At 37.9% G+C, this 20,861-nt stretch overlaps 1 protein-coding gene across 1 annotated transcript in view; it reads right to left on the bottom strand.

Annotated features, from left to right (window-relative positions):
- Positions 1–3,856: 3,856 nt before the first annotated feature.
- uri1 (URI1 prefoldin like chaperone) overlaps positions 3,857–20,861 on the bottom strand; it is a 45,016-nt gene continuing 28,011 nt past the window's right edge. Inside the window, exons 5-11 of the mRNA XM_020531926.2 lie at positions 18,950–19,032; positions 15,979–16,054; positions 14,408–14,588; positions 9,357–9,663; positions 7,532–7,674; positions 7,188–7,434; positions 3,857–4,641 (exon numbers count right to left, since the gene is read on the bottom strand). Of these exons, the coding sequence (XP_020387515.2) occupies positions 4,447–4,641; positions 7,188–7,434; positions 7,532–7,674; positions 9,357–9,663; positions 14,408–14,588; positions 15,979–16,054; positions 18,950–19,032 (1,232 nt within the window). The 3' untranslated portion in view covers positions 3,857–4,446. The remainder of the gene's footprint in view (positions 4,642–7,187; positions 7,435–7,531; positions 7,675–9,356; positions 9,664–14,407; positions 14,589–15,978; positions 16,055–18,949; positions 19,033–20,861) is intronic.

The following is a 20,861-nucleotide window of genomic DNA, read 5'->3' on the forward strand; positions in this document are numbered from 1 at the left end:
TGGGAACAGGAGCACCCAGAGGAAACCCATGCAGACACAGGGAGAATGTGCAAACTCCACACAGATAGTTGCCTGAGGGTGGAATTGAACCTGGGTCCCTTGTGCTGAGAGACAACAGTGTTAACCACTGAGCCACTGTGCCGCCACATGGATTTCACAACCAGAATAAATACAGTCAAAAAAGTTTTGACCTATATCCACCTGGAATTTCTTGCTGTTGTGTATTCTGAATGTTATTTGCCAATTATCAGCCCAAGTCTTGCTATATATGATAATAACTGCTTCAGTATCAGAGGAGTTATAAATGATGTAGCAGATATCTCCAGTTCTGACCTTATGATGACATGAAGATAATTAATGAAGTAGCTGAAGATTGTTGGGCCAAGGACGATACAGAGGAACACCTTTTCTACTTCCCATCTTTTCCACAACTCTGGCACCCCCTTAAAAATGTTGTCTGAGTATCTATTTTCTTTTGACACACTTATTAAACTTTCTTCTATTCACTGAATCTGGCACCCAACAAAATCCAAGTAAGGTGGACATATCATTTGCCTTCAATGCACCTGCACACCAATGTGAAGTAACTCTTGAACAACAATACCAAAGTCCACTTGGACATCAATAATGGTGAGGGGTTGGAAATTAAAGAAATAGTGCCTAATAAGTCAGGTGGCTAGCAGCTTAATGTAAATGAAACAAAGTGACAGATGAGTTTTATGAAAAAGATGAGCTCTGAAGACAGTATCACAGGTATAGGAGTAAAAAAAAAGACAGGCTTATGCCCAAGACAGAGGGATCCTGGAGGGGAAGCTGAAAGATGATCTTAATATTAATTGATTAACTGTAAGAGACAAGAGTGTAGACGAAGCTTTTTACACAAATGGCTGTGAAGCAGTAGGCAGCAGAATAAATCGATGAACAGTTGCATAGGCTACGTAGGCAGTGGAAGGAAAGGCATTAATCAGACAAGTGGGATTAGGACTACTACTTGTCTTAGGGCTAAACAGGGCATTGGTTGGGCCAAATGCTCTATTCCTGCAATGCAATTTCCATGAAATTCTAGGCTATTTTCCCAAACACAATGCATACACAATCTCATTTCAGTACACTGCAACAATATCTAGTTCAAAGAAAGTCATAACAGGCACCTTAATAGTAAGGACATCAGTTGTGAAAGCTTGAGTTGGCAGAACATGATGCCTCCGGACAGGATGAAATCAAAACACGGGGAGTAAACAGTCTTCCACCAAAGTAAACTTGCACTTTGATTAAAACAGAGCAGCATCATTAATAATCTCTGCACAGAAAATTATGATGGAAATACATAAAGGCCTTTAACATTTTTTTCTATTATGGGGGAGCCACCTTTTTTGGCATTAAAGATGACCGCTACTTTCATTGGGAATATAAATGTTCCAGTTGTGATCCTTCTATACTTGAATGTGCTTACTTTGCAACGAAATTTTGCTGCTAAACACCATCTAGAAATTCCACAAGTAGCCACACATCTCCAGAGAAATGGCAGAGGCTATATTCACTATTGGTGTTCATGTCCAAAGTTAAAATGTGGGAATGATGGGTTTCTGTAAAAATGCTGTTGTAATGTTTCCACTACAAGTTAATTCAAATCATTTATAATTAATGCTTTATAGTTCCTATAAAATTCTTAAAACAAAAAACAAATGTGACCTTCAATCATAGCATTATTCTAAACACTAAGTTCATTGAACATTTATTGATTCGTTAGTAAACATTTCACTGAGTTCCCAACTGATGGAATCAACCACTGAACACAGCATTCCAGTTGATTTCAGTGAGCATGAAGCAATATAACTTAAAAGAAAATGCAACTAATCTGCACTTTTATAGAGTAGAATACTTGCCAGCAATGAAACACTGCTGGTCAGATAGCAGTGGAGTAGGATCCTCCAGCCGGAGGTCCTCCACTCCGCCAGTTCTTTTTCAATTTTTCCACCCACTTTCATCCCTTCTCTCAGCCTTGGACACCCATGCCTGGCCTGCGAGGCAGGGTCAGTGGAGATGCCAGCGGCCCAGCACAGAGTGTGACAGCAGCAGCCAGCTGTGGGAGCATGTTGGCAGCCAGTGGTTAGGCCCCGTGGAGTCCCCCGCATTGGTCGGCTGCAGAGAACCTTTGGAGACAGACCGTGATGTTTGTCTTTTTAACTTTGCTTCTTGTTTTTTCTGACCTATGGTCATACAGTGTATAGTTGTAATGTAAACTTCTTTTTTCTTCATTTCTCCATTTTATAACTCAAGATTCTACCGTGGTATCATTGTACCTAAGGTTACTCTAAGTGGTGACTTACAGACTCTTCACTGCACTCATTTGAGTATGTGACAATAAAGCCAATTCAAATCAATTTCAAAGTAATGAAAGACGCCACACAAAAACATATGAATAAGATAGCAAAGTTGATATAGTCCAGTATAATACATGGCAGACATAGAATATCCTTGGGATTACAACAGGTTTACCAAGAACAATTTTCAGTCAATGATATCAATCATTTTGCACTGTATTATTCATTAACTTTTTTGTTGAAGGCCATAATTCCAATCAGTGTATTGCTTTGGGGCATTCTGAGGAATTCATCAATCATTACAAAAGTGGGTAGAGTTGTGGATAGAGCGGAGGGCTGTTCGAGGTTACAAAGGGACATTGATAGGATGCAGAGCTGGGCTGAAAAGTGGCAGATGGAATTTAACCCTGAAAAGTGAGAGGTGATTCATTTTGGAAGGACAAACTTGAAAGCAGAATACAGGGTTAACGGAAAGATTCTTGGCAATGTGGAGGAGCAGAGGGATCTTGGGGTTCATGTCCAAAGTTCCCTGAAAGCTGCCACCCAGGTGGATAGAGTTGTTAAGAAGCCGTATGGTGTGTTAGCTTTCATTAATAGAGGGATTGAGTTCAAGAGCCGTGAAGTTATGCTCCAGCTATACAAAAGCCTGGTTTGGCCACATCTGGAATATTGTGTCCAGTTCTGGTTGCCTCATTACAGGAAAGATGTGGAAGCATTGGAAAAGGTGCAGAGGAGATTCACCAGGATGTTACCTGGAATGGAGGGAAGGCCATACGAGGAAAGGTTGAGAGAGCTAGCGCTTTTCTCTTTAGAATGACGAAGGATGAGAGGGGACTTGATAGAGGTGGACAAAATGATCAGAAGTATAGATAGAGTGGACAGCCAGAGACTGTCTAGGGTGGAGGTAGCTATTACGAGGGGGCATAGTTTTAAAGTGAGCGGAGGTAGATATAGGGGAGATGTCAGAGGTAGGTTCTTTACTCAGAGCGGTAGGGGCATGGAATGCATTGCTAGAGAGGGTAGTGAAGTCGGCCTCATTAGGAGCATTTAAGCAGCTATTAGATAGGCATATGGATGATAGTATAAGGTAGGGGTGGACGTTAGATAGACCTTAGGTTTAGGGTAAAAGTTCGGCACAACATTGTGGGCTGAAGGGCCTGTACTGTGCTGTACAGTTCTATGTTCTATCACATTGCAGAAAAACGCAGCATAGACAAAGATATGATCTGAAATGTGACAACTGCATTCATTAGATGGTGGAGACTTTGCCATATGCTAAAATAAAACAACTGAACTAAAAATTCAATGGAGGTACAAATATCTTAACGTTCATGGCCAGTGGTTACAAAAGGAGATACACTGAGCACCAGCATAAATTGGGTCTCGTGGAAGTGAGCGCGGACAACATTTCAGCTATATTTCGAGTCTACTACTGCTACCGAAATATAAACATCCGAGTGCACTTGTGTCCACAACATTGGTAACCGATGGTCACTTCTGCTCTAAAAAACAAACCCACAAAATGGAAAGAGGTAAATTATATATTGTAAATAATAAACCACATCCAGGGATTCAATATGGTCTACCATTTTCATCTCAACACATTAACACCCACATAGATTTTTTTTCAATGTACAAAGGTATACTTTGCCATGCAAAAGTTTATTAAAATGAGACAAATGCACAACGCAATTCTACAAATGCTGATAAAGGATTGATTTCCAGTGAACACTTTTACAAAGACTTAAGATTGTACACAAAATAGGATATTTGCTTGAGAAGACAGTTGTAGCAGTTGTTTTTCTAATTTATTCAGTATGTCAAAATAAACACAGCTAAGTGTAAGGAGAATAAATTCATAAAGAATCATCGCTGTAACTTGCTTTATGGGCAAATTAACAAAACCTAAAAAAGGCTAGAAAATGTTGCATTGTGGAAGTTTTATAAAATCAGTTTTACATTCAGATTTCTTTTGCTGAAAACATTTAACCTAATGTACAAAAAAATCACAATTCTTAAAAGATGTTTTAACAAGAAATCAAACAGGACTTTGTGTAAACCTGGACTGTGCAAAGATCCTGTTTCATTCACAAAGTATGAAACCAACAGTATTGAAAAACATTCATTTTTTCTGCTGCATCCTGGCAGCTTTAAATTTTGAAACTTTCTTTGGAAGTTCTTGTGAAGGTTCAAGAGAATTTTCCTCCTCAGAGACTTTCTTTTCAGGAATTGTAGGTAGAACTGGATGAGCAATAGTAGGATATGGCATTAACGTAGGCGAGATAGGTTCTTTTTCCACCACAGTGCCTGAAAATGCCTATTAAAAGCAAGAAATAATATGTAATATTCTTACAACTAATAAGATTTTAATTAAGCTGTGAAATAGTTATTCCAGCTCCCAATAACCTGTAACTGAAGAACCAACTATTCAAGCTACTATCAGCATTAATTTTCTGATCATAGATGTTAGATGACACGAGAAAAGAAATAAACAGCCATCTGGTAACAAAACTTGAGTACTGCTGAAAACTGACATTTTGTTAAAGGGTTTTTGTCTTGTATTTATCAGGACAATTCACAAGGAACACCCAAGTATACGGAAAATGCCACTTATACTTACAAGAATGCTTATTGGTTAGTAAGTGGTCTCTGACTCTCAGCCTGGTGCAGTTCAGTGTACAGGAAACTACATTTATTAATACACAGGGATCTGTTCTTTCCTGACAGAAAGAGCATGTACATACTGCACCTGTTTCAATGCAACAAACAGGTAACAGTCATTGTCTGGTTCATTTAAGGTAATGCTTTGATCAGACTTGCCTTGCTAAAATGTAAACAAAACTTGGCAGTTAACTGTTGGACGTGAACTGGTGCATTTTCCATGGCAATGCCTCTACTGAGTTCATTTCCAGCCAATCAGCACTCTTCTCTCATACTATAACTATTGTATGCTTTGTGTATCTTTTGCAAGTTGCCTTGATGAAAGCCAGATGAAAGGCTTCAACAAAATGTTTTCTCTTTCTGGATAGGAAATAATTGTACAGGTAATAAATATGAAATTGTACAGGTGATCTTTGAGCCTAATCTATCTGCAGCCAGAAAAATTACATTTGAGCTGGAGGCAACTTTTTGAAATTTGTTTATTACAAAAAACAAAATTCTGGCCATTCTTATGTTGGCAGTACCATTTTCACCATCCACTTTATTGTAAAACGATTTGCAGAAAGAACCAAACATTATGGTTGCTAATGGGCATCTGATTCCCCACCAGTTTTATATATAGTAGCGTCACTTTTCTACATGGACTTTCCCCAGCCATTGATAAAGCACAGGCATTAGCAGGGCAGTTATAATTTCATTTACTTTAGAACACACAGTTGCGTTTAAGTAAAAACTACCACCAAAATAGCTGGGGTGGGTTCCACCCTTGGCACTGGGAGAACTACTATTTCAAGTGGTCAGGTGCAGAGATGTGCTCCTCAGCTTCTTACAGATTAGGAAAGTCCCAGGCTTTATCACAATCAAATGACCAGATCTGAGCACAAATATGATAGGGATTAATTTCAAAACCTTGAGCTATACAGTTTAAACTGAAAATTACTATCCAGTAAAGAAAGAAAGAAACTACCCAATAGTCACTGTCAAAGTTCATATATATGAAGTATGAGCTACTTGAGCAACAAGCACTCATGAGGTTTACAGCTTCTTTTCCTCAACTGTGTGTTCATAAGATCACAGCCATGCTTTAATCTTGCATGCAACATTCATTTCTAAACTTGTAACCATGATCACAGAATTACAGGTAGCTACAAGACAGAAATAGGCCATTCAGTCCATTGTAATCAGTAATGCAGAAGATACTCAATCTGCCTACAGAACCATTTCAGACAGTACATTCCAAGTCCAAATAATTTGTTGCTCAATTTGTTTAGTTTTCCGTCAACGCTTGTTCTTTTACTTAATAACTTTAAATATGTAGCTTTTGGTTACTAATTTGATGAACAGGCAACAGCTTCTCTTTTAGTTACTTTATCAAACACCTTCATAATTTTGAAAGTCTTCAGCAAATTTCCTCTCGACTTTGCCTACTGTAAGAAAAACCTTAGTTAATTATCCTCTTAACTACCACCCTTGTGCAATTCCAGAAACTGTCTCTGTATCTTCTATAAGATCTCAACATCCTTCCGAAGTATAGTACCCAGAAATTGATAACATGCTAGCTGGGACCCAAGCAGTATTTTATAAAAGTTAAACATAAGTGCCTTGTTCTGATACTCCATGCAGCCAAGAAAGAAACCAAAGATTCCAAGTTGTTTCATAACAACCTGCTTGAACCGGCTTTGAAATATTTTATTCAAGACAAATTTTGCAATAAACCAGTACATGGTGTATAGCCTTTGCAAAAAAAAAGTGAACGTATGAATTAAGTTGCAGGCAAAAGGTTAAAGCAGAGTTTTTGTTTTCTTCACTCTTTCATGGAGTGTGGTCCAGTGTTTGTAGCCTATCCCTAAGTACCCGTGAACCAATGGGTACACTTGGCTATTTCAGGAGTCAGGTATAGGCTAAGGAGTTAAGGATGGCAGATGTCTTTTCCTAAAGGTCAACAGTAAACCAGATGCATTTTACAACATGTGATAATAGTTTCATTGTCATCATTACAGGCTATTCTAGATTGTTCCTTTGAATTAAAATACAACCAGATGCCATAATGGAATATAAACTCTTACTCCACCAGCACTAATCTGGGCTCTGGATCATTAGTTCAATGACATGAGCACTACCATATCATATCCTCATGAATAAGTTGGTCCTTCAAGAAAATCTAAAATCAAACCAAAATGCAAAACAAGCATCACCTCTTACCTCAAAGGAGCTAGGCCAAGGGAGAGGTTTACTAGAAATATTTTCCTCCTCCTCCAAAATGCTGCATTCACTAGCATCACTGTGTATTGCTTCTTCATGACTTAGAGATCGTAATGTACACCGTCTGTCTTCAAATTCTGTCGTGCTACTCTCACTCGTATCACTGCATACACTGTTCTCTCGACTGCGTGACTTCAAAATTGATTTACGAGGAACGTATTCTCCATTTACAACATCAACAAACAGTCTACAACAAATACAGAAAAACATAACCAAGCTTATGATATATCAAGTGGCATTCTAAATTGAGAAAAATTAGCGTAAAATGAGAACTTGGCAAGTACCTGTAAATATCTGCAGGAGTTCTGATATTTGGCAGCTCTGGAGTGGTGTTTCCATTGCCAGTGCTATTTTTCCTTTTTCGCTTGGCCTGTTCCTTCTTTTCACTGAATTTTAAGGTTGTGTTCTTGCCAGTATTTATTCTTACCTGAAAATATACAAATTCAAAGACACAAGAGAAATAATAGTTTAAAAAATCTCATGAAAAATATAAAATAACAAATATTTTCAAATGAAAGTACAATATTTGATGTTTTCATTGAAACACTAAACACATCTGAAAATATTATGCTGATACTTGCAAGGAGAAACTGTATACAACAGTTTTTTGATTGTCTTAAAAACAATAAAGTTAGAACAATCCTCAAAGTATTAAGTTATTTAACAACTGGTCTCCAACCAAAATTGCAAGCAGAATTTTTAACTGGCTTTATCTCAGGATAAGCACAATAAACACTTGTGGACTTTCTCATATTTTCAAGGTTTCTGGCTGATGAGTTAAAGTCACATAATACATAATTGCACAAACTAGAAAGTAATAGTTTACAAATTTAGGGAACGCATGCAGACATGGATTAAGAGTACACCAAGCATTGGCAAAATTTGCACAAATTTTGAACTTCTGTTTCAGACTATGCTCATGCTTTTGACAGAAGAAACAGTATCAGATCTGGATGCAGAGATTTGATCAGGTAACTGAAATGTCAACTGTTGTAAAATTAGAAATAAAGTGCAACTTATATCCAAAAAGGAATTAAGAAAAAAACGTACTAAAAAGGGCTTTGAAGAGTGGGGAGGAAACAGGGTAGTGGGATTAGATTAGATAATTCTGCTGCAAAGCTATCTTTTGTAGAAGATAGTAGGAACTGCAGATGCTGGAAGATCTCAGATAACAAGGTGTAGAGCTGGATGAACACAGCAGGCCAAGCAGCATCAGAGGAGCAGGAAGGCTGACATTTCGGGCCTAGACCCTGCAGAATCCCAACTGACGGAAAGGTATTGTCTGGTGCTGAAAGTACTAGTCTTTCTTTCCATTCAACTAAGTAAATATTATAATTCAACAGTCACATTCTCCTAAGCTTCCAATTTGTTGCCCTTTGAAATAATGCATGTACTGCTGAACTGACCATTTTCCACTTATGCTAGGAAGGTCCAAATATTCAACTGATGCTACTTTAATAAAGCATAGCAGGGGCCAGTAACTATGAGTACATGGGGAGTTGCAGCATTCCAGTGATCATTTAAATTTTAACCACTGTACCATATTAAAGAATATTTATATTAGTGGCACAAATTCCATAAAACAATGTGAAATATTGCCTCTTTTCCCTGAAAATAAACCATTCTTATATAAAGAACGTAGACTGCGATATCTTAGTTTTAAAAAAATCTGTAAAGTTGTTACTCAAGCAAGAATTACACGATTAAAAATGTTTGGTTCTTGTGCTGCAACATTTTCAATAACAAGGAAATAAAACAGCTTTGTGTCGAAAAAAACTGTGAAACAGATTCATGCTTTTGAGATCAATTGTTGTGTTAAGCTGTTGGATATATTGCTCCGGAAATTCATTTTCAACTTGGTATGACTCAGAGTAAATTGCAACAAACACATACCAAATAGGAGTCTTATTTTACATGTTATTTTACAAATAACTCTGCTCTATTTCATAATTATTTCAAATTGCTGACCTTATAAATAGCATAGAAAATGAGAAATTAAATTAATATTTAATGAGACCTTTAGAAACGAATGTTACAGGAATCAGTTTAGTCTCATTTGGGCTTTTTGAATGGTCTAATCCAAAGGCTTTAAAAAACAAAAATACTAACTCTCTTCGGTTCCACAGTGTGTAGGAAGTGTATGGTTGGGACATTCTCATCATCTCTGGTGACTTCCTCATCATCATTTCTGGTAACTTCCTCATCGTCATCCTCTTGACTGTGCTTATGGTCCAGGCCATTGACATGGCCAATAGTTGGACTCAATTCTGATGTTTCTTCAGAATCATCATTTTCATGAACAGCAAGAAGATCCTTCCAATCAGGCTTCTCACCTATGTTGACATTTATGTTTTTGTCTTTCTCTTCTTCAGAGGAACTACTTTCTTCAGTATTTCCATCAGCAGAGTCAGACATTCTGATGTAAAAATAATCACAGATTACAACAGTAATAGCTGACGTGTTCTATTGAGTTAATTTATTCAAAGCTTTTGACACAGTATTGCAGTTAGCTAATACAAACATGTGCCTAGAATGACAATATGCAAACACACACATACAGGAAACTGTTACCTGCAGAGATTTCCTAATGCACCAATAATCTAAGTACAAACTCAACTGTGGTTTATTGATCTTCAATCTCAAAGCAAATTAGACAGCATCAGTGAAACACAAGCCTTTATCTACAGTATAACTAAATGAATCATTGTCACTTTTTGCTTTAAAGTGACAAGAATATCTCATACTTGAATCAGCCTCAACTATGCACAGCTGAGGCTTCCTGAACTCCAGCAATGACCCAGATATTCCACTGGCCAGATAGTCCTTATGCCAGTGCAGAAAGAAGTTATGCTTGGGAACCCAACAGAATCTCCACTACAGTAGACTCTGGTCAGGAAATTGAACACCCCACTTGGCAATTCCATTGCACCTGGATGGCTCCAATGAAATGAAATAAAATAGTTACTCAAAGTCCGACTTCTGCAGAAACCTGTACCCTATTGATTTGAAACCTTAAGATCACACTTGCCTTATCTACTTATAGCTTCACAGCTGTTATAAAAATGACTGCAAATTTCAGAATTCTGAAGCCGACTGCTGTGAAAAGGGGTTGTGGCTTGCCTTCTTCTGATGGTTCTATGCCTGAGAAGAACTGTCATCAAGGATGGAAGTACAGCTCTGCATTTCTGTGGAGCTCTGAGTGGTTTTCCTTTCAAAAATGAAGAATACTGTCTTTCGTAAAAGAAGAAAAGGTCCACATTGGCAACTTGCTGCACGAGACTGCTGTTTCCCAGACAACCTGGGCAAATGGGTTTAATCCCTAAATGTTGGAAAGTTTGCTAATCCATAGTTTTAATGTTAACACAATTCAAAAATTAAGTGTCCTTTAAGTTAGAATGCTTTCATAACCCTCACTGAACAATTATGATTCATTTCATTCATCTCATGCTCAACTATTTCAATTTTTTGGAAACAAAGAATCAAGAGTTCGAGGGATGAGTTAGAAATGTGGGATTAAGGTAACACATGAATGAGCATTTAATCAGTTGTGTAGGAGCTTTGAGAAACTGCGCAACATGTTCTAGTTGATAATTTTTATGTTCTTGTATTTCTAATCATCAGTTTTCATGAAATGATTCACTTTAATATAACTTAAATTCACTTTACTCTACGAACAATATAGCATTTCTATTGCTAATTTCATTCTACAACATGACAATTACATAACGATGACCTCGGTAAAATTTAATAAATGACATCTTTAACAATGACATTCACCTTTTACAGAACAGGCTTCACTTAAAAAAAAACACAAAATAAAAAACTTTTTCAATGAGTGACCCTATAATTGTGTAGTCTTTTTCAACTGTTGCTTAGAAGGAACTACAGTTGGTTGATTAGATATAGGAAAGCTGAGAAGAGTCAAATGTGATTCAAAATGTATCTATAACATTAAAAATTGTGAATGATTATAAATACCAAGAAAAGGGGGAAAAAAAGTGATCAGCTGAACTTGGGCAGTTTGAAAGCCAAAATTGAAATTAAATACTATCAATAGTTCTGAAAGCTTGATAGTAAAAAATGTAGAAAACCTTCATTTAAACCTTGTAAGTCTCTCTTGATCAACAGTAACGTGTTGAAATCAAAAGTTATTTGGGTGAGTGGAAGTTTAGCGTTTGTATTTAAAATAATTAATACTTCAACTGCTTCCAGTGCAAACTCTTGTGAATGAGTACATACATCTGTTCAAAAGTAAGAGATGAAATGACAGTCTTCACTGTAATTTCTCTAGAAATTTAGTCAATTTCATAAACCACAATACCAAAAATTCAAAAGGACCTGTAATATGAAATTTGACCAATTTTATTCAAGCTGCAAATTTCTCTCCTTTTTATTTTACATAAAAAAGAACTTGGTTGCGTATTAAAAGCAAATTTCTTCTCTGCTGACTCTGATAATGTGGAACATGATAAAATTTTATACAGGATTACAATTTTTCTTCTAGTCAATTATATGCTACAATAAGTAGTATTACATCATAATGCACTAGTTTTTCAACAATAATTTTAGTCATAATTTTACAACATTTGCAGTGTTCCTGTATGCAGTGGAATACAGATTCCCGTTAGAATAGCAGGATGCAGGTTGGTATTTGAGACTCTCCATTCAGAGTTGTCCATTGGTTACATCAGACGAATATTGACTAAAAGACTGTCAGTTTCCCATGAAGCGCGAGAGAAAAAAATAGTTAATTTGAGGCTTTTCTCGTGTAGTTTCTTGTAGCTAGTTCCAGAATGCTAAGGGCCTAGCAACAGATTGCACATTGCAGGCAAAGACATCTTTTGGTGGAAGGAAAGAGCAGTGTGGAATTTAATCAGATGGTAATTTTAATTAACAATACAATACATCATGGTTGCTTTGAGGATTTAAACTAAAAAGTGTCACTACAGCTTAAACATTAGTCTACAAACATAAGGCCTTAGTTGCTATAGAAATAGAATAAGGGAAAAGTTGCTACTCAAGTCAAAAGAAACATGGATATTTTCACTTGACTGCCATGAATGTTTTTCAGCTATCTCAAAGTATTTGGTTCCAAGGTTTCCACATGACAAACTGTAAATAAATAATGAAATCTTGCCTTGTCCAGCTGTATGGTCGTTTTTTTTTGTGCGTTTTTAAAATATGCCATTTTCCTCACTTTTGTTGCTATTTCTGGACTGCAGAAGATAACTTTGCAAATTACGTATGCAGACGTGCAACTGGACTTTTTGGAATGCGATCTTGATTCCAATTACATTGCAATACTTGAAGAAATCAGTGTGGAGTACCCTGTCCAGCAACTGACACCAAAAGATGGATAATAACCAGTACAAATAAAATGGAAACTGATATAACAGCAGTCGTACGTTCAGACCTTGAATCTATTAGAGTGTACAACAAATTGGTATAGACCGGCTTTTGTTCACAGACTAACCTTGAATTCAAATCAGAATTCCTCCAATCCCAACAAAACTTGTATTTAAGTGAGGAAGTTTAATGTAATAAAATTTCCCAAGGACCTCACAAAATCCTTCTAATTGAGTTTCCCAGGACCAAATTAGAGCGGACTGGTCAAAGAAATAGGCTTCATGGAGCAGCTTAAAGGAGAAAAGAGAGGAAAGGAGATGGAGAGGTTTAGTGATGTTCAGATGCAAGGCATTTGAAGGCTCAGCCCATGGTGGAGCAACCAAAACTGGCAATGTTCAAGACACCAGATTTAATGAGGTTCCAACATCTTAAGTCTGAGAGGCTAGAGGAGATTACAGAAATGGAGGTGTTGCCTTACTTGGAAACAATACAAGTCAGCAGAGAAACATTAAGTCTCCTGCACCCAAGTAAACAAACAGCAGAGTTTCTGATGGCCTCAAGCAGAAGATAGAATGTGGTCTCAATGCTTAGATATTTGAAAAATACTGTGTATCTTGTGTTTGAGGCAGATTTGAGCACTTTCATAAGGCATTGGATAAGCACCTGAAAGGAATGTAATTGTGGGCTAAAGGAAATAGGTGGGGAATGAAACATCTGCTACATTGCTCTTTGAAAGCTGGCATTGAGACAAAGTGCCAAATGCTCTGAGCTTTAACCAATGATTTTCGGTTAAAGGCCCTTTATGTTATTTTCAGTGGTTCAGTTCAGCAATGAAAACCTTTGGTTTTGGTGAAGGTGGCAAAATAAAATGAGCAGTGAGGGCAGAGGAGGGGGGGAATTCTCGTGAAAATCTCTCACCAGATGTTTCTTTCTGCCGTGAATCCTATTTCAACTTTTTTTAAAATCAACTATGCCTTCTTGTCCTTAACAAAGGATTGTTAGGCATTTCTCAGCAACAGTTGTCAACTCCCTTCCATCTGACCATTGTCCTCCAATCAAAAGAGACAGTAAACAGACACACTTGCATTTCCATAGCTTACAATACTGCATCCTATCACAAATTTTGTGGCACAGTCCTTGCATGCTTCAAAAACTCTCCCTCCTGAAGTCCCAGACCCAACGTCCATCTGTTCCTGTCACTAAATCAAAAAATATAGGGCTGCTTCCCCAAAACCTAGCCATGTGATTCTACATGTAACACTTGCAACCTACCTGCATTCTCAAGCATCTTCCCCAAAATCTTCCTTTGTATCCTGAGCTTTCAAAATGTTCAAGACAAAATTAGCTTTATATTTAAGCATAATGATTAACACCTTCATAAAATGCAAATTGCTGTTTGTCCTGAAAATGCTTGTAACAAATAATGCTGTACAACAAAATTACATTCTACATCAGTGATCCTGATAATGTTGCAACAAACATGCAATGATCATCTGACAATGACATCAATAGCATGGAGGACCCACTAATGAAAGGTTCATGTTTAGTAGTTAGTATATATCAGATTCCCATTTGAACGAAATGAAAAGCTGGCAGCTGCATTTCTTTCCCAAAACAGCAGACATTCTAGCAAGTTAAGCCACGAGTCATAATACAACAATGCAACTCATCATTCCAGGAGACCAAGTTACATGGGAAACATTTGGTATCACCAATCTTGTTTCACAAGATAAAATCAAAATACATAAACAAATTTTATAACATAGGTCTAAGTAAAAATGTTGTCGCTATTATCTAAGCACTGAATGAATTACCTATAAATTTCATCCTGCATCTCTTCCTGCTGTTCCAGCTCATCAAGCCTGGCCCACAACTCCTCCTCGGTTAAGATGCTTGATTTGCAGTCACCACCACCAACACCACTCTCCAATTCTGACACAAAAACCTCTTTTGGTTTGGGATTTTCTTTTGGTTTATGAGCTTTTCTGTGTTTCCCTGTTATTTAATGATTTTAAAATTCATTGATAAAAATTAAAATTTAAGTGACAAATATTTCCTTAAAAACAGTAAATGCTTCTTCACTGTAACAATCCGTCAATTGCTTTTTAAGCACCATTAAAAATTCAATGATTTGTGGTTGTACAGACTTTGAAACCACATTTATATGAAGAAAAAAAATAAACATTCAACAAAGGAAAATTCACACAGTCTTGTACTCAGTTCTGTTTTAAAATTATCTAAACAGATGATCATAATCAAGGCATCAACAAAAATATATTGGCCCAGATAGTTTGATTGCCAGTCATTGCAGTATAGACCGGAATTGAGTGTAGGGACCAGGCAGAAATCCAATGCAACTGATCTGAAGGGAATTACTTGAGAAACTGATTGGAGAATTCCAGACACTGGAATTGCCAAAAATGCCCCAAGAGCCAGAGTTGTCAGAAGGTTCCGTCTTGCTTGAGCTTAATTGCTGTGAAAAGCTACAGGATTAAAAATCTACTCCTGGTTAAGTATTAAACTGAACTCCCAACTTACCACTGACTCCGTCAGCTACATTCTCCCCATCCTATCCCAACATCTCCACACTTCACTGGATAGCCGTTCCCCTCAACCTGGCCCTGCTAGATGCCACCCCACCAGTTAGAATCCCAGCCTACAACCCATCAGATCCGACAACAAGTCTCGAGTTTCCGGGCCATTGTTGAACTATCAAAATATGCAGGAAATTATTCCACAGGTTAATTTAAGTGTATAAATCCTGATGTAACTCTGAGCATGCATTAAAATTAAAGGATGCAGAAGTAATCAAACATTAATTAGATATGGTCAGTTGTAAGGTTTCTTCTCCCTTGACTCGGAAGCCCGGTATTTTCACCATTTTCAAATGGGGAATGGATGGAGTGGAAAGAGTCAATATATCTTTACTGAATTTTAGTTTTGACTTAAGGCTTTAGGACATAGACTGATATAATGCAACATTATTGAAAGAAAAAAAGCTATGAATCTTGAAAACAAAATTATGCTGTGGATACAAAGTTTAAAAAACCCATTATTTAACCCTTGTGGTGTACAATTGGGCTGGATAATAAATGCTGGCATAGGCAGCAAGTTGGAGGGGTTGGGGGGGGGGGGGGGGGGGGGGGGGAGTCCTGCAGCAGTAGATTAAGAGTAGAAAAATCAAATTTGCAATTGCTCCAGTTTTTAAAAACAAAGAAAATCGTCATTTAGTTCATGCTGTCCAAGCATAGGATTGTAGCCGTTCTCAATTTAATCTAAGTACAAGATTGAAAGTAAAATGCTTCTCCCTCACTTCAACAACATTTGGAGTCCCAGTTATTTGAGCTTCAATTTATCATGGAAAATAAATGACAAACAGAAATACCTTCTGAATTTAAATCTTGAGTTTCTCGCTCTTCATTCAGAATTTCCTCACGTATTTCTACAAAACCTTCATTTGCCTAATTAGAACAGAATGCAGCATATAAATTTCAGCTCGATTTGTGCCTAAAGATTTCAGGAAAATCAATAATTGTACAGAAGATTAATTGCAGTCCACTTATGTACATTTCCCTTCAGTGGCGCCAACCACTACAGGGAAGCTGCAAAGAAAGACTTGTTTTTAAAAATAGATGTGCCTCTCAACACAAGGCATTAATTTTATGTGGCAGCCTTCAGTCTCATCAAATGTCAGGTTGCCCTGCTGTGTTAAGAATTGCTTGATGTGGTTCAGGAGTCCCATTCTGGTATGATGATCTCCATTTCATTTGCTGAAAAGAACAGCAATGGGCTGAGAAGGAACACAATGTGCTGACCTGATTTCCCCAGACTGTCTTCTCACCTAGCTGAGCTTTTAATTCCTGCTTGCCTATTCCAACGTCCTTACAAACCATCAGCCTCCAAAGTCAGAGCCATCAGTCTCCCAATTTTCAGTGTCAATATCTGTCATTTTCAAATCTCACTTCGCATTCATTGCCAGGGACAAAACAACAGTGCATCATTACAAGGAGGCACAACTAAAGGGGAGTCTGTGACAAAGACAGATAAAGGAGAGACTTGCATCTGACTTGCCTTTTTTACACTGCTGCTAGCCAGTGGTGCAAGCTGAAAGTGAGAATTGGTATTAATTGGACAAGGACAAGTCGATCACAAATTCCAACTTACCAAAAAGACGTGACTCCTAGCAATCAAAATTTCCTATTGCAATAAAGATGAGATATAACAGTATCCATATAGGAAAAAAAATATTGGCATATAGTTCAGGCAAGTTCTATGCTTTTACACAAAACAAAGCTTAATCAATGTGAGCATCACTTCAAAAGGTATATCAGGAATAATATTTTCAATTCTAGCTCAAAGCAAATAATGCACTTTTCTCTTGCCTTAAACCTATAATTTGAACAGATGAATTAAAATTCAGAATTTAGCAACATCAGCTTCTGAAATAGATGTCCTTAAGAGATTGACAATTACAATTCACCACATAATTGTATTAATAGTCAAACTATATTTGGAAAGTCATACTTCATGTCTGAACTCAGTGAAAACCTCAAATGACATGCAAAAACAAACATTTACTGGCAAAGAGATAGCAAGATCTGTAGATGCTGGAGTCAGAGATAACAAAGTGTGGAGCTGGAGGAAAACAGCAGGCCAGGCAGCATCAGAGGAGCAGGAACATCAACGTATATAGGCAAAGTCTTGAACTAAAGCAATTAGGCTATAAGAAAATAAAATTCATGCCTTCTGAAACATGATTGAAGGGGTTCAGTTCACAACTCTGTACAGTTCCACCCAGAATATGTAATAATTTGTGCATCTTTTGAACTATTCATTTTTAGATTACATCACACATCAGAAATTTAATACCTTTAATGATAACATTAGAAAGGATAAGATGTATCTGCAGTCCTTTGAGAGCTATCTCTATCAAAATTCTTCGCTCATTTGTTTATTTTTCAACACAAAACTTTGCAGAGCATTAGTAAAAGGAGCCATAAAATGGTCAAAGCACATACATTTTTAATCCCATTATTTAGATTATGTCATTCCATGCTTCAGCCTCAAATCTGTTCCCCCATATTTTTGTGTTTTCGGATTCAGGATCTCTTCAGCTGTTTTTAAACATTCACATTCGTTATCCACCAATCCAAAAAGTCCATTTGTCCTTACAGTTACAAGTTACTCAATATCAAAGTCACTTCTTGATCATAAAATTGTTTGCAAGTCTCATTTATTCTTTGCATAATTTTAAACATTTATGTCCACCAGGAAGAAACAGATCTCCACTCATGAGTCAAAGCCATTGTAGAGCTAGCCGAGATAATTCCTGTATATACTCGCGTAAAAGTCGATGTAAAAGTCAACCCCTATATTTGGCCAAAAAATCTGGAATTTTCCATATATATCTCGTGTAAACGTCAACTCTAGTTCCACACAGATAACAAATCAACATTTGAGAGTCAAGATATTATCCTGTACATAAATGTTAGGATGAGGAAATAAATTTCTTTCTCGTGCTATTATGTGTTTTGATGTACAATTCACACCAAATTTAGGCTACTGATTTCTTAAATTCATCATTGAATGAGTACTATAATTAGTAATAATTAGTATTCACTTTTTGTACGGCCATGCCGCTCTGAGTCCTGTGCCTGCTCTGTTCTGGCCCTTAGCTGCACTAATGTTATCACTTCTCCAAGGTAAGTTTTTTTTTTAAAAAGAAGAAAAACAAGGAAAAAAAAAGGAAAAAAGCGGATGGAATAATTACTAATTCATCTTTCTTTCTATTGTCTTTATCTGGTAATTACCGTAATTCTTTTTTAAAATTCACTTAGAGATCGACTGGACTTCTGCTAATGATACAGTATAAATTTTGACAGGCATGAATTTCAGCCCCTCTAAAGTAGTATCACATAATAGTCGACCCCATAAATTTAACCTTAAGAAATAGTCTAAAATATTCGACTTTTACATGAGTCTATACGGTAAACTTCATATTAAGTTTTTATTTTTCAATTTGAAAACCACAAATTAATTGCAATCATTATTGGCATTTTGTTGACTAAATATTGTCTTGAAGATGCTTCACTTGTTTAGGAGTGTAGGAACACATTCCCAGACCAGAATTTCATCCACTCAAACAAAGTCATTTAATTTCACAATACCCCCCAAGTCAGCTGAGGGATTAATACACGAGTCTTTTTTTTTAAAACCTTATTCTAAACAGACTGTTATGTGCTTCCATATTTCAGAGGTGGCAACAATCCTGTTCATAACATCTTACAATGCAGAACATAGCAACAACGTATGTGGTTAACTGGACGAAAACAAAAATTGCAAAAAACATCACATACCAATTTTTCCATTTCAGTGAACTCAACCCTGGATTCAAAGTTCTTCATAACTTTATGAAGATCATCCAATGCTTTTTGTACATCTGAACAAAAGAGATTTATTGGTTATTATTCAACAAAAATTTTTTATATAATCTATTGAAGATTGGCTAAAAACTAATTTACAAGATATTGTATATGGAGCAATATGAAAAATGTCATTCAAGTAATGATGCTGAGGTTTAAAGGTCAGCATGTTATAAAGTTAGCAGCTCCAAGATTTATACATATACCAATGTCAATTAAATAAAATTGCACAGAACTCAACACAGAAATGGGCTATTTGGTTAACGTGGATCAATCCAATCTTTGTACTCCACTCAAACTTCTTCCCAGTCCTCTTTATTCAATTCCATCACCAGAAATTTTTTATCCATTTCTCAAGATTATTTGAATTAAACGGAAATGCATCCAATGCCATTTACTTGTACTTTCCATGTTAGTATACACTACATTCTCATAATTTTTGGGGGGATAATAATTTTCAACCTGAATTGATTTGAGAGTGTCGTATACGCTTACGATCTCTAGTTCCACAAAAATAAAAAGTTAGAGGCTGAGGCCTCAAGTAAAACAATTAGGCTACACAAGAAAGTGAAGTACTTTACTAGACCCGACATAATTTCAAAAAACAGACAACAAGGCGTAGAGCTGGATGAACACAGCAGGCCAAGCAGCATCAGAGAAGCAGGAAGGCTGACGTTTCGGGCCTCGACACTTCTTCAGGAATGGGGGAGGGAAAGGGGGTTCTGAAATAAATAGGGAGAGAGTGGGAGGCAGATAGAAGATGGATAGTGAAGAAGATAGATGGAGAGGAGACAGCTAGGTCAGAGAGGCGGGCATGGAGCCAGTAAAGGTGAGTATAGGTGGGGAGGTAGGGAGGACGGACAGGTCAAGGGGGTGGGATGAAGTTAGTAGGTAGGAGATGGGGGTGGGACTTGAGGTGGGAGGAGGGGATAGGTGGGAGGAAGGACAAGTTAGGGAGGCGGGGATGAGCTGGGCTGGTTTTGGGATGTGGTAGGGGGAGGGGAGATTTTGAGGCTTGTGAAATCCACATTGATACCATGGGGCTGCAGGGTTCCCAAGCGGAATATGAGGTGCTGTTCCTGCAACCTTCGGGTGGCATTGTTGTGGCACTGCAGGAGGCCCAGGATGGACATGTCGTCTGAGGAATGGGAGGGGGAGTTGAAATGTTTCGCGACTGGGAGGTGCAGTTGTTTATTGCGAACCGAGTGTAGGTGTTCTGCAAAGCAGTCCCCAAGCCTCCGCTTGGTTTCCCCGATGTAGAGGAGGCCACAACGGGAACAGCAGAAGCAGTATACCACATTAGCAGATGTGCAGGTGAACATCTGCTTGATGTGGAAAGTCGTCTTGGGGCCTGGGATGGGGCAGGGGGGAGGTGTAGGGGCAGGTGTAGCACTTCCTGCGGTTGCAGGGAAAAGTGCCAGGTGTGGTGGGGCTGGAGGGGAGTGTGGAGCAGACAAGGGAGTTATGGAGAGAGTGGTCCCTCCGGAAAGCAGACAAGGGTGGGGAGGGAAGAATGTCTTTGGTGGTGGGGTCGGATTGCAGATGGCGGAAGTATTGGAGGATGATGCGTTGGATCTGGAGGTTGGTGGGATGGTGCATGAGGACGAGGGGGATTCTGTTTTGGTCGTTAATGCGGAGAGGGCGTGTGAGGGATGAGTTGCGGGAAATGCGGGAGACACGGTCGAGGGCGTTCTCGACCACTGAGCGGGGTTGGGGGGAGTTGCTGTCCTTGAAAAACGAGGACATCTGAGACGTACGGGAGTGGAATGCCTCATCCTGGGAGCAGATGCGGCGGAGGTGAAGGAATTGGGAATAGGGGATGGCATTTTTGCAGGAAGGTGGGTGG

This window comes from Rhincodon typus, chromosome 15 (genome assembly GCF_021869965.1).
Source record: "Rhincodon typus isolate 14 chromosome 15, sRhiTyp1.1, whole genome shotgun sequence".
NCBI classification, from domain to species: Eukaryota; Metazoa; Chordata; class Chondrichthyes; order Orectolobiformes; family Rhincodontidae; genus Rhincodon; species Rhincodon typus.